The following is a 14659-nucleotide window of genomic DNA, read 5'->3' as shown; positions in this document are numbered from 1 at the left end:
AAATAATTCACCCCCACTACAGTGTGTGTCGATCGAGAAATGAGATGTCCAGACTACAATTGTCTTTTGTACCAGGCTGTAAACATGTTCATTTCTGCTGTAAAGAGAGTTCTTTTTTGAATTGGTGTGTATGTGGTTTCCGGTACTTCCGGAGCCAGCCTCAAGCGGATCCTCAATGAACTGCAGTTTTAAGCACTTCTGCATTGGACTCATATTTTTAGACCGGAGGTTGCCGCTTGGTAACAACCAAAGAGATGTTATATGTTCCTTAGTTAGAGGTTTCGTAAAGCTGATCTTACTCAGGTAGGGTAGAGCTTTCCAGTCTTTATGCTAAGCTAGGCAACTTCACATTGAACTGAAAGATGTCGGTCTCACTCTGCAATCCATGCACTTGACTTCAAATGTCAAACTACTGTTTTAAATATCAGAGTAAAAACATCACAAGGTTAAAATCATCATGATCAGAGATGATGCAGCGCTGCTTTAAACAGCGATACTCAAATGAAAACAAAGCACTACATTAAAGATATGATTCAGTTCTATCGCTGAGCTTCATGACATGGACTGTTTACACTCGCTCATTTCACTGATGGCTTGTTTCACATCTCAGGGCCGACGCACATCCATGTTAACGGAGGAAGAAATTAACGAGGCCCGAAAGTTTCATAAAACAGTAAACTACATTTTGATCAGACGTCCAGCACATCCAGCCTCTCTCTCTCTCTCACACACACTCTGCAGAGACCAGCACAGACACTGTTGTGCTGTAATGTTTCTGAGTACCATCTGTACACACACACACACGCACACACACATCTTTAGTACAACTGTTATACAATATCAGTACAATATAAGTAATATTGATACATGAGAATTGTACCACATCTATCTACAGTACCATGTCTGTAGAGCCTCCATGACTTCTAGTGCATTCTGGGAGATGCAGTCTGTAGTGAGTCTTTTTTGTTTTTGGCTGATTTGCTGCAGGAACAGTATTAGGCCTCTCCAGGTGATGTAGTGTCTCTTAAACAGTCGGTTTCTCCTCCTCCACTCGCTCCTCCGGCATAGTAGCAGTATTTCTATATAGGACAGGTATATAAAGATGTTTTGACTTCAGTTTATAAAAATAAACAGGCTCAGAGTTACCGAGGGAGGGTCTCTGCTGTGTGTGAGCAGGCTCTGAGAGACTCTGGGAGCGTTTCACTTTAAAAATCGTGTTTTTTTTCCTCTCTTCAGTTTAAGGCAGTCCTGTGGAAGCTGTGTGAGGTTACATCATTGCAACCTCTGCCACCCCTGTGTGCAAGGAATCATGGGCCCTCCCTCTGTGGCCTGAATCTCTCACTCTCCTTCCTTACTAACAGGTGCTGGTGTCACTCCCTCTTTGAGTCGTGTTTGTGTGTTAAGGAGTGAGCCTCGGACTCGCCCTCGCTCCTGGGGTTTGGGAAGAGATGGCTGAACTGTCGGAGCTGCTGGCTGGCTGTCACACTCTCCTCCTGCAGCCGCTGGTTGTTCTCTCTCAGGTTGGCCATCTCTGCGAGCAGGACCACTTTATCCTTCTTCTCCTGGTGGGAGAGAGAGACACAGCAGAATGAGGTGAGAGGAGCAGAAGTGATGATTCAATTGCGATTGGATAAAGGATGAAGAAGCAATTTTCTCCATCATTAAAAAAAGAGTAATTTGTATCTCTGCAACACTATTATTTTCTTCCTTTATGATGTCTATATCTGCATACGGTGGCTAGTTAGCTTAGCTTAGCACAAATACTGGAAACAAAGGGAGACAACTAGCCTTATTTGCTTATGAGAAACACATTTCCTGCAACAAACTATATACATATTTTATTTTGTGCAAGAAATGTGCTTTACAAAAAGAGGGTGACCAAATGATAATCGACAGAATAACACGTAGACAAGGCATGAATGTGAACAACATAAAAAAGCAGACAAACAAAGAAGTTATAATAATAATAATTATAAGAGTCTAAATCCAAGGCAAAAACAAAAAAAAACAATCAAATAAAACAATTAATGTTTATAAAAAATAGAACAGAAATAACCTATGAAAAGAAAGCAGTGACAAAAGGAAAAATAAATTGGACAGTAAATAAATATATTATATTAATAATGATAAAGAAACAGATGAGGCTGACAGTTTCCAAATGATTAATTTCAAACATATAATGTTTAGAGTACAGTGAGGGAGTGTGAGTGCAAGTAGGGGACATAAATGGAGAGGGATGTGCGTGTGTGCGCAGGCATGTGAAGTTAAATAGGTGAAGTTGGTCTATGCATTCGAGTTAGTACTGTTGATTGGGATCCAGGCAATAACAGAGGTTAGTGTATTGATGAATATAGACCAGGTTTTGGAGAAGTCCGCTGATTTGTGATTGAGTGAGGCAGAACGTTTTCTAGGGATATATGTTCTATGGGAAGATTCTTCGATTGAGCAATATTGATGTGCTTTTTTTAAATTTCCAGTTTAGGAGGATTGTTTTCTTAGTGATTGCTAGAGCTGGGAGTAGTGCACTAGATGTAGGGTTTTGTGTTAGTGTCACCTAAGATGCAGAGCTAGGGGCATAAAGGGATGTAGCTGCCAATCGATTTAACTTTATCGAAGTTTTGATTTGAATTAATTATCAGTTCTGGTAACTAAATTTTTCCGACCAATTTATTCCTTAAAATTACAGCATCATCCAAAACAAGAGTTTCTGTGCATTCAGCTCATTAGAATGCTGATGAGTCAGCAAGTATCAAATAACAAAAGAGTGGTAATCCAAGAAGGTGCATTACACCTCACAGTCATACCGTTAGTTCAAATTCAGCCTGACCCAGGAGGTTTTATTTATGTATAATTATTCTATTTTGGGGTTTTCTGCATTTATCCAGAGAGGATAGGATAGTGGATAGAGAAGGAGGCAGGAAGAGAGGGGGGAGTGGCATGCAGGAAAGGGGCCACAGGTGGGAATCAAACCCTGGCTCCCTACTTGAGGACTACAGCCCCAGCACATGGGGTGCACAGCTTAACTACTAGGCCAAACTGGCATCCCAGCAGTTATTATTTTAGTAATAAAAAAAAAGAAAATAGTGAAAACAAACAGATGCTCACCCTCTCCAGATCATTATTGAGCTGTTTTAACATGACTTCCAGGTGGTAGAGCCGACCAGACAAGTCGTTGGGCACCTCATCGCTGTAAACACACACAGACACACACAAAGCAGCGATGAGTTTGCAGTCAGTAATATCTCACTTCTGCTTCTGTTTGATACTAAAAAAATTATTTCTTGAACAAAAATGTCAGAATAAATTCAAACAACCAGCTGATGAATTTAAGAAAACTGACAGGGGTTAACAAATAACACAATTAGTTTAAAGACTGACGTTACATTTTACTACCACAAGGGGGCAGTGTTGACAAAATTAAGACAAAAACACAATGAGCTTTTTTGAGTTCTTCCCTCTGATGATCTACTTTATAACAAAGATAAAGGAGTTGTAGTTACGCACCAGCTGAAGGTGGGCGTGGTCCTGGGTGTCTGAGGAGTGTGAAACTGGACCGGACTGATGACAGGTCTCATGTCTGGACCTCCGACCTGAGGCTCATTCAGTGAGAAGAGGGAAACTGCTCTTTGTGCTGCAACAGACACACACAACGGGACTTTCAAAGCGCTGCATAAAAAAAGACTTCTTTTTTTCTACCCTTGAGATTCCTGATACAATCACACTTGCACACAGGAGGAGCTGGCAGCAGGTAAAGCCTCGGATCGAGTGTTAGCTGAGTGTTTGTTTGTGCTGTGGTGGTCTTTGTGATCTTGTATGAGACGTGAGTGAACAATAAGATCGCTCTTTCATTCCCAGGACTTCAAGTGACAGAAAAGGACTGAGACAGAGTGGACCTGACATCTTCCAAGGTTTTAACATTTCCCACTGGTTAATTCATTTTAATGCATCCTGATTTTTTCATTATTTCCAAACAGCAAGGTAGCTGTATTTTAAGAGGGACTGCTTTCCATTCAGCATTAAATAAAAACCTCTATAAATCTGTTTTTATTCAACCAGGATCTTGTGTTATCTGCAAAGGTAGTTAACACAAGCAGTGCCCTTAATCAGTGCAACTTAAACCTCCAAACAAACCTCCACCAAATATTACATGAAGTTGATCGTACCTAATCCTGATGAGTCTCCTCCCTCACCTTCATAGGCCTTAGCAGCGTTGACCAAACTGTTCCACTCCAGTCCACAGGCTGTGTCAGGGAGAGGCATCAGCCCGGGATCCAGCCTCCTCAGAGGGGGAACTTTGTCTCTGATTTCAGTGAGAGACAGCTCCGAGGCTGACAAAGGCACTGAGGGAAAGAGAAGATGAAAGATGCAGAAGTCATGAATGCAATCAATAATAACTTGGCAGCTAATACAAGAGCAGTGTCTGTAGATTCAACTCACCCTTCTTGCCCTGCATGTGGTTGGAGGAGGTGGCATGTCTGCGTGTAGGCAGCGTGCAGGTGAACAGTACATCAGCGGGAGCCGTCTGGTTCTCAGAGTTGGCAAAGCTGGCTTCTCTGCGCCCGCTGCAGAGAGACTCGTCTGAAAAGGTGCGCTGCAACGTCCGTCTGGGAGACTGCAGGGGGGAAAAGTGAGGTCAGAGCGAGTAATGAAAGAAAGACTGTCGGCTGAAGCCTCATGGATATGGTTAGTAGAAACTCTCAAGTGTGTTCCTCACTGGATCTCTTGGTGGAGACTCTCCTGGGTTGTCCATGATGATCAGTTTCTTTAAGTCGTCCTCAATGGTGCTTTTGTATGTCCGCCGAGGAGAACGCAGGTCCCTCAGTGATGCTCGGAGTCTGGGTTGTCCAAAGACGTTCTTTGAGTTCATATCCACCTGCCTGATGACACAAGATGTGAGTGTGGCTGTGCAAAAATATGGATACAGCACGCTATCACAGTATTTGTTTTCATGATAATATATCAAATTTCCTGTCCCTAACATGCATACAGGCTGCTTATGAAAGCAACGCAGTTAAACAAGAACATACAATGTTATTTTCTGATAGTTTCTCTTATTTTTTTAATGATTTACTAAATAAAACCCTTCCAAGCTCAAAGCACTTTGTTTGAATGGATCACTAGCTGCAGAATAATGAAGCACATGTACATGTAATGAATGTACTTGCACTTATGCATGCTTTGTAAAGGAAGAACTAGCTAGGTAACTCCATTTCAAAGACCATGAGGATTTCAGGTTTTACATAAAGACGCAGCATCATGATCTGATCTGCAGCCCTGAGATGAAGACACAAACGAGGGATGATCATTAGAAGTTCTCCGTCATGAACTCACTTCTTGCTGTTGTTGCTGTCAGAGCTTGGTGTTATAGTAACATTTGAAGGCAACGGACTGTTGTCGTCGCCCTGCCATGCGGTTGGTCTGCTCTTCATATAGGAAGAGGACTTGGGGGCGGAGCTTGACAGAGGGGTTGAGCTCAAGTGAGCGGAAGTTGGTGTTGCGGTAGCTGCTCGGATGGGACGAGATTTTTCTGCTGTCGGGGTCTTGTAACCCTGCGGCGTGTAGGCCCTGACAAGAGAGAGAAGATACATCAATATACACGTGTTTAATTTATCCAAACAAGCACAGATACAGTGACGCTGCAAAATGTAAGACTGTTGTTGTCACATAGGTGAACAGGTATGCAGATGTGTTACAGTTTGAATTGCCAACACTGATGAGGCTGAACGCGGTTTGTTCTTACAGGACATGCAAAGCTGAACACTGAGACAAATGAAGAACAGGTGTGAACAACTTTAATGTTTAATGTCCGAGAAAAGATGAGTTTACTCGTTGACCCCCTTTTTTCACAGATAGCTTGAGATGCACGATGATGTAAGCTAACAAAGCTAACACAGGAAGAAGTGAGAGAGGGAAATCTGATTCCCAAACCAAACAAGAGATTAACAATTTCTACTGGAATTTGTGGTTTTCATGATTTCCCAATCTCTAAACTGTTGCTCACTGAATAATTAGCCAGCATTTCATCAGTGAAAATTAAAGGAACAGTTCAACCTTTTTCAAAACATGCCGTCAGCCTTACAGCGTCCCTTAAGTGTTTTAACCCTCCTGTTATGTTGCGGGTCAAATGTACCTTTTTTAAAGTTCAAAAATTGTTTAAAGAATTTTTACGGTATAAAACTTCTTCGGCTTGGCTTAATTAGCCTGAACAACATATCAAATGAAAATGGTTGATTTCACATATTTGCAACCCCCCCTCCATGTTTATAGATATACTGTTTGTGGGTCAATTTGACCCGGCAGTCAAAGTGGAGGCTTAAAGGGGTCAGAAGTGTCAAATACTCATTCTTTCTTTGCAACTGTGTGACATATTTCACCCCACTCATACACACGCACACGCACACACACACACACACACACACACACACACACACACACACACACCCTTGTAACATGAGTTGTCATAAAAAACAAGTGAGATAATTAAGCCATGATCTGTTATAATTAAAGAACACCATTGCACTAAAGACTGATTTAAGTGGTTAGTAATGGAGTTAATAATGAGATTAAAAAAATGTTTATTGGGATTTTTTTGGGTTCTGACACTTTTGGATAATTAAATATGCCCCACGTTAAATTGACCCAGGAACAATATTGCTGTTCCTGAGAAACGAACGCAACAGGAGGGTTAAACTAAAACTCTACTATATTCATATAACATCTTTCATATATACAAGCATGCAGCCCCAAGTGCAAAAGAACAGAGACACAAAACTACAGAAATTGTTAAAAATAGAGTACAATCTTTACATTAAAATCAATTAAACAAGTAAGGGTTGAAAGCAAAATAAATAATGAGTTAAAGTTAAAAATATCAGATAAGAAATAAATACATAACTAGATTAACTAATGAATTAGATGTTGTGGAGCTGGAAGAGGATGTTTTTTAACACTTGAGCTTGCTGATGTCCTGTTTCCAGTCTTTATCCTACACTAAGCTAACTACCAGCTGGTCTAACCCTGAAACTAAAGCCACAGATATGAAACCAGTATTGATCTCCTCACTCAAGTGAATACACATATTCCCCCCAAAACTAAACCCAAGTCGAACTGATTTACTTTAGCTTCTTTATGATTTTGTGTTGGCAAAATTGATTCCTGTAGCAAACATTTTCTGTTACTCATCTTTATTAATCAGGCAATGATGATAGTCTTATACGGCAGGTTCAATGCACAGCTGAAATAACACTGATGAAAAGTGGCCTGAGATATCTTTGATTCACCAGATGATTTCTTAACTCTGCAAAACGAGAAAACTAAAACTCCAAGTGTGAGCGTTCAACCTCACAACACTGTGTGCACTACCTGTGATGAATCATCCTCTGTCCTACAGCCAGCAGATTTAAATGTATCTCCCTGTTTTGATGATTGTGCAACACATCTCTGGCATAGGCAGCGTCATCAGAGTCTTCAGCATTGCAGATTGTTTTGACCCAACATATTGTGGTTGAAACTCTGTGCATGTTTCTGGGTCTTATCCCTGTATCTTGTCACGAATGGGGGGGGGGGGGGGGGGGGGGGGGGGGGGTAGTGACATGTCAAGCAGCCAATGAGATCTCATGATGATCTGTATGTTTCACAAGGATTAAAGCTACTGTAATCCTGAATGTCCTGCTTGAAGATACATTTTGATGCAACATGCTACAGTCTTAAAGAGCTACAGAACATCAGAGATTCCTCAAAACTTCTTCAAAGTTACTGAAACGTACTTCCTCTGTCAAGCAAGCAGCATTACACTATAAGATATGTGCATGAAACTCTCACTCCACATAATTATACTCCAGTAGATAGAGTACAGTGAGCTGGATCCAGTCTGCCACTGTCTGAGGTTAATGTGAGTTATTATGAGCTTCATAAGAAATGCCATAAAAAATACATCTCATCATCTCTCACCTGGGTTGAAAGCATCCATTTTATCAGTACTGGAGCCAGGAGGTGGGAATGTCCTCGTCATGTACCCTTTGTTCTGATTGGCCGCCGGTGGTATGATTGGCGAGGACTCTCTTCTCCTCCCGTCTCTCTCCCCGCTGCTCCTCCCCACAGACAGCTCCTGCATGCCGCTGTAGGTGGCGAATGAGTGCACGGGCTTGTGCGACTGGCTGTTCGACATGTTCCCGTGGCGAGAGTTGTTGTAGTGCGTGGAGGCGTCGATCCCGCTGTCGTTAGACCCCCCCTTGAGAAGGTCAGGGTCAGGGTCAGCTGGGTCAATGAGGCAGCCACCTCCTCCTCGCTCTCCCCCTGGTCCTCCCTCGAACCAGCGCTCGTCGCTGTGGCCGCTGGAGGCGTTGCTAGACAGAGTGTTGCTGCTGGAGTGACTGGAGTACTGAGTCTCCCCCCTGCAAGAGGACACGAGAGCAACATTCAGATTCTGAGAGGAAACAAGAAAGTCAACATATAACACGTGGTGGTGGTGACAATGCTGACCTTCGAGTGTCTGTTTGGAGAGTCTTTCCCTGGGACATCCTGTCTGGGTAGCCTCCTCTGCCCCCCTCCACCGCCTGGACCCCGAGAAGACGGCGCTGGGACGTGCCAGAGGGGCTCTAGACAGAAACGCACACAGACACTCACAGGATTAAAGCAAATTACACTGAACCTCCATGGTCGGCAAAGAGGATTAAATACTTATAGCACATTTAAACACTGACCTCAACCCACCAAGCAACCCACAAAATCGCACTGTGTTGTCTTAACTCCACTGTGCAGCACACACACCTAAAAATACTATAGTGACAATTGCTGTAATTTAAACATTACACTAACCCCAAACTCAAAAATAAATGACATCACGTCTTTAAATGACTCTTGTTAAGATTGATAAGACACAGTGCTGCATTATTTTTGGAGTCATAATTTTGACCATATAATGAGTTTAAGGCCAACACTGACTATGTTTTATCTCTATTTTTGGTCTCCACCATCTCCGGTGAAAAATACCAGACTTGTTAGAAGCATAATATTTCTGTCATCTGTTTGGTGATGAGAAGGTGGTGTACAGGTTTTTAACAGCTCTATAGAAGGAAAAATGCAGCTGAAAGCGCTGATCGGAGCTTTGGAGGAAAAAACCAAAAGCCTTAATTCACAAAGTGATGATCTGAATAAAGCTGTAGAATCAACTCAAAGTTTCATGTAGTCTCATTACTATAAACAAAAATGTTTAATATAGATACTTCAAAGTAATGCAGCTAGTACACTCCTTGTTGCATATGACTTGTACCTGTTTTGCAGCGCTCCATGGTGCTTTCCTGACTGGTGAAGCCTGAGGAAGACTCTCCACTGGAGGTGATGTCCACACTGAGGTGGGGCTCATAGGGCATCAGGGGGCGCTGTCCTGGTCCGTATCTACCAAGATAAATCATAGGAAGGCAAGGGATTTGATTAAGAAATGCATTCATTGAGATGAACACAGAGAGGATACAGTTAATTTAAACAGATATTCATCCTGAAATAAATCTCCAAAGCAAGCCCTTTGAACGCACAGTTTACATTTCATAGAGCAGAGGAGGAATTCAGTTTTGTTTTACATCCTGATGGTGGTGAATAAAACATTTTTTTTTTGGTTGGGTGAGATGTTATCAACCTCCACACTGTGAGGAAGAGCCACCCACACAACAGATCCTTCCTCTAGGAGACAGAGTGTTCATACACGTCTAAATTCAGACCTGGATGTGCAACATTATTCAGCCTGTCTCCAGAAAAGATGTGATACCAAACTAGCACAAGAAACAGTTATGAGTAACATCTGATGTTTAATCGAGATTAAATAGTGAAGAAGGAGAGCTAAGGACCACAGACATACACAAACACACACGCACACACCTGTCGGGTGAGGGTTTGTAGCGTACGAAGGGGCCTGGTGTGATCCCAGGCGGCCCCATTGTGGCAAGGCTGATCAGTCCTGAGGAGGGGGAGGAGAAACTGGCTGAGGGGTTTCTGTAGGGCAGCAATCTGTCGCCCCCAACAGGAGACAGACTGTAGTGGTTCTCTGGGTAGCTCACAGGCCTGGAGGACAAACAAAGAGGCTGATGGTTAACCAGGAGAAAAACAAACACACACAGAGGTGAGATATGAGTCAGGCTGGAGCTTGAAATACAGCCATTATTCTGAATGACTACAACCACACATTAGGCGATCATTAATTTAAAATCTACTTAACCAAGACTAACTGGTAAATTGTAAATGGACTGCATTAATGTAGCATCTATGTAGTCGTCTGATCACTCAGATCTGTTTTGGCTCTACAGTCTGAACCACATCTGCCCTCAGGGGACCACGCCTTGCCATTAAAAACACGCTTTTGCAAGTAAAATAAAAATATTAAATATGAAAAAATCTGTGTTGGTTAAAAGAACAATTCTTAAGAGAAAATAATTTCCTGTCATACAAGTTTCCAAATGTGTTTAATTAAAGGTTGAGTGGCCTTTTAATAATCAGCAACCTGAGTCTTTCTGGAAATGATTTGTTATTATTTGCCTCAGGGTTCACAAAGGGAAGATGTCGACTCTGTTCTTAATCTAAATGTGAGATTAAGAACAAAGACGTCTGATTTTAATCACTGATGTAATCAGTTATGTGGGTGGTGAGTCAGAAGTCTTGAGCCAGGCATGCTACAGGACAAATGTGTAAATATATGATAATATCTGTAGCAGGGCTATTTTGTGTTTCTCTGTTATCATCATTTTCAGAATGTTGTCTTCCTTGTAATGACAGTGATATTTGTTTACTTGGCTAATTTAACCCAACAATGTTAATTAAGATGTCATTATCAATAGTAGTGTAAAAAAAAACATTATTAATGGGGTCTCAACACAAAAAAATCAGTGTAATTACTGCTATCAATATTATCTGAAGCTTAAAAAATAAAAACAACACTGAAGCTGGGTCTCACCTCTTAGAGTTGAGGAGTTGGGGGTCCCTGTACGGAACAGGTATCAGGGCTTTGTGGCGTGCCAGTGAGGAGGTGGGGGACCCATGGGGGCCCAGCGCTGTGGGTTAGGGGCACTGTGGAGCCCCAGAGGAATGGGGGGGCTGTCCCACCTCCACGTGGGTCGAGGCGAGGGTCTGTTAGCCTGCAGCCAAGAGGCTCAGGTTCTGGCTTCTGCTCCATGGTCTTCATCTCGTACTCCTCTGTGCAGCCCCTGAACAGACAGACAGACGGGGAAAGATCTGTTAGATAGAAGTGGGTGGAATGATGCAACGTGACCCCAGCTCCCCCCAACTCTCACAGCGCACAGTCTCATACCAGCCTCTACTGTATATCCAGCACATATCTCTTACACATCATCACTATTTCATTCAAACAGGCTATTACAGCAGGGGCAGGACGCATCAAATATGCATGGAGGATGTGTCCAAGACAAGACGAATGCCAAGAGGAAGAGAGAAAGCGGGGACAACGGCGAAGGAGGGATGTTGAAAATGAAATCAGTGTTGTTTAATAAACGGATGATTGTGTGGCGTACCAAAAAAACAAACGACCAAACCAACAACAACGTCAGGAAGTAATGACACAGTTTGAAGACGTCATGTGACTTCTTTAACGATGTTGCACATGATCATTTTAACAGCTGTTTAAACCCCAAAGGTAATCATTCACTTACAAAGAACAAGTTAAAATAGAAATATCTTCAAGGTTTGCATTTTTAAGGATAGACAATAACTATATAAACCTGTTAGAAGCAGAATATATTCAAATAAATTAACCTCAGCTTTATTACGATGGAAGCTTGTTTAACTTAAAATCGAGATAAACAACACCACAATAATCTCCATGGGTGTCTCTTGAGTGTTAAAAATCTCAATTACTGCAAGTGTGGTCACATAGAGACCTTACCTGTGAGTTAAATAGTGGGAGGGACACAACAGTAACGTGTCAATATGAATACTACAAGAAAACAGATGACAGCGAGATTAACAGAAGTACACAACACAATCATAAACATGAATACGACACGCGCCAGGACAAACTGATCATAAAACAATATATTACTAACATTATCTGTGGCAGTTGCACTATAGTAGCACATGCACAGATCCTACACACACACACACACACACACAAACACGCACGCACACGCACGCACACGCACGCACACACACACACATACACACACACACATCTACTCACATCTACTCACATCTACTCACATCTACTCACGCAACAAAAGGCAAGAACAGACCTCAGAGCCTCGACATGATTGGTGGCAGTGTTCCTTCCATTGCAGTAGCGTGTTCACACACAGCTGGAGCACACACACACACACCTCGCCAAACACACTAGAGCATTACACCTCTCCTCCGCTGTATGCGTCCATCTTGCATGTGCGCGGTTGATTCAGAACAGCCAAAGAAAAGCATTTCCAACTCTCTCCTCTTCCTCTCTCTCCATCTCTATTCCACCCACTTCTCTCTCTCTCTCTCTCTCTTGTTCAAACACATCCTCCTCACCAATCGTCTCTCTGCTCTTAGCTAAACACACTCATCCCCTGCCCTCTCTCTATCTCTTTATCCCTCCCTCTTTTCATTCCTTTTCATTTGCATAGGGCATGCATTTTTAATTAATCACTTCCACATTCTTTCTTTCTTTATTTATGTGCTTTTTTTTTTTTTTTCCTCCTTCCTGCAGATTTCAGGCCTTAATCTCGTGCAATCTGCTTGCCTGGCACACAAACGAGTCAGAGAGAGAGAGAAAGAGGAGGTGGGGGGGTGAAATACAAGACTCTAATTATCAGCTGCTATTTGTGTGAGAGAGGAGAGAGGAGAGAGAGAGAGAGAGAGAGAGAGAGAGAGAGAGGAGAGAGAGAAGAGAGAGAGAGAGAGAGAGAGAGAGAGAGAGAGAGAGAACGTGTGTGTGTTTTCATGAGTGTGTGCATGTCAAAGGGATTTAACTTGGTGTAATTAATCTGCCTCCACCATTAAAGACATCTAACCGCTGTGCGATCGCACAGTCAGCCACAATTACTGTATTTAGGAGCCCGGGTTTCAGTCAGAGAGACGCACACACTGTGGTTATTTCTTCACCTCTGTAAACGTTCTGTGACACCAAATCAGTGTCTCATAAGGCCTCGTTATTCTGTTTTCTGTCAAGGCCGTTGGTTTGCAGATAAAAGGTTGGAGAAGGATGACGGCAGGGAGAAGAAATGGATTGTGGGAGGAGGGAAACAATGCAACGGTGAGCTGAACGAGGTGACAAGACAAGATGAATTAGAATTTAAACAATTCAACTTTCTTTTTGTCTCATTCCTTGTTTTGCCTTTTTCCACCTAAACCACACACCATTCCTTCCCTCTGTTCACTCGCTTCCTCTTTTCACACACTCCCACACAGAATCCTCTCAGAACATTGGAGTCTAGCCACTCTCTCTCTCTCTCTCTCATGCCTTTTGTTCATTCCAGTGAGAAGCATCCTGTGCTCGCTCTTGTCCTTCCACTCCTGCCCGCTCTCCCTCTGTGCCCACCTGTGCCATCACCTCCTGCCTCAAATCTGTAACCAAATCCAACCTCTCTCATTAATTCAGCTTCAAAGACACGCTGCACGCCGACTTTAACCACACCTGCGAGGCCCTCCCTCTTCGTACGGAGGTATGATGACAACTTTGACTGTGACCGACGTCCTCAGCAGGTCGATCATCTGCTCGTGTGTTAGCGTCACCGCAGCCACCTTGCAGATCTCCACCAAGCGGCTGCCCTGTCTCAGTCCCGCCTGCCAGGCAAAGCCGTACTCTTCCCCTGCGAGACAAAACCAAAAGAAAGTCTTCAAACAGGGCAGTTATGTGCGCCCAAGAATCTTCATAGAGAGGTATTTCACTGTGAGATCTAATGTGGCAGATGGTCCCGAGTAGTTACCTCGGCCACAGTGCCGTCCAGGCGAACATGGAAGCCCAGCTGTCCAGTCCATTTCTTCTTAGAGTCATATCCACAGTCTCACACCCAACCGTCAACGACTGGCAAGGAGAGGGAATGATAGGAATAAAGAGACATGAAATTATTTTGTTTGAAGGTGTGCACTTGAACAGTCCCTTAGGTATTTTCTACAACCACCATCAAACTGCGTGACCAAACAGAGCTCTCTAAAACTGAAATCTATCAATGGTGTCATCAATATGAACATGAGTCACCATGCCATCCACAGTAACAGTTCCAATTAGCTTTCTGCCACTATGTAAGTATGGATGTTTGGTTATTTTTAGAAAGAAAGATGAACTCATTTCTTTCTTTCTTTTTTTTTTTTTTTTCATCAGATGGATTAAAAAAAGAGCTCACTGGAGTCCAGAAAATCTCCTCCTCCAAGCATTTAATTCATCACATTTGACGAGGATTATCACAATATTAAATCTCTCATCAGCCAGTGGCCTGTTGCATAACTTCATAGAAAAAAAGGGAAGTCGAAGGGTCACACAGAAATCTGCATGTGTTTATTTAGTGAAAAACTTAATCAGCATGGATTAGAGTGTAAAAGTTTATTAGTGTCGTTTTCCAGGCCACCCAGAACACTATTTCTACTTATGTCTTCACAGCTGCTCATGTCAGCTTGAGAGGAAGACAGGTCTCTTGCAAATCCAAATTTTCAAGGATGCTTAGGAAGTTTTCAAGGAATGGAGGGGAGT

General features: G+C 42.7%; 1 protein-coding gene across 1 annotated transcript in view; it reads right to left on the bottom strand.

The window, feature by feature from the left end:
* Window positions 1-527: 527 nt before the first annotated feature.
* sipa1l3 (signal-induced proliferation-associated 1 like 3) overlaps window positions 528-14659 on the bottom strand; it is a 79345-nt gene continuing 65213 nt past the window's right edge. The window contains 17 exon segments of the mRNA XM_034700916.1: window positions 528-1562; window positions 3106-3187; window positions 3505-3631; window positions 4164-4340; window positions 4438-4612; window positions 4715-4877; window positions 5332-5568; window positions 7953-8392; window positions 8482-8597; window positions 9272-9396; window positions 9874-10056; window positions 10943-11009; window positions 11012-11123; window positions 11126-11192; window positions 13607-13780; window positions 13897-13945; window positions 13948-13996. Coding sequence (XP_034556807.1) covers window positions 1371-1562; window positions 3106-3187; window positions 3505-3631; window positions 4164-4340; window positions 4438-4612; window positions 4715-4877; window positions 5332-5568; window positions 7953-8392; window positions 8482-8597; window positions 9272-9396; window positions 9874-10056; window positions 10943-11009; window positions 11012-11123; window positions 11126-11192; window positions 13607-13780; window positions 13897-13945; window positions 13948-13996 — 2535 coding nt within the window. The 3' untranslated portion in view covers window positions 528-1370.

Source organism: Notolabrus celidotus, chromosome 14 (assembly GCF_009762535.1).
Source record: "Notolabrus celidotus isolate fNotCel1 chromosome 14, fNotCel1.pri, whole genome shotgun sequence".
NCBI lineage: Eukaryota > Metazoa > Chordata > Actinopteri > Labriformes > Labridae > Notolabrus > Notolabrus celidotus.
This window is presented reverse-complemented; position numbering and strand designations above follow the sequence as displayed.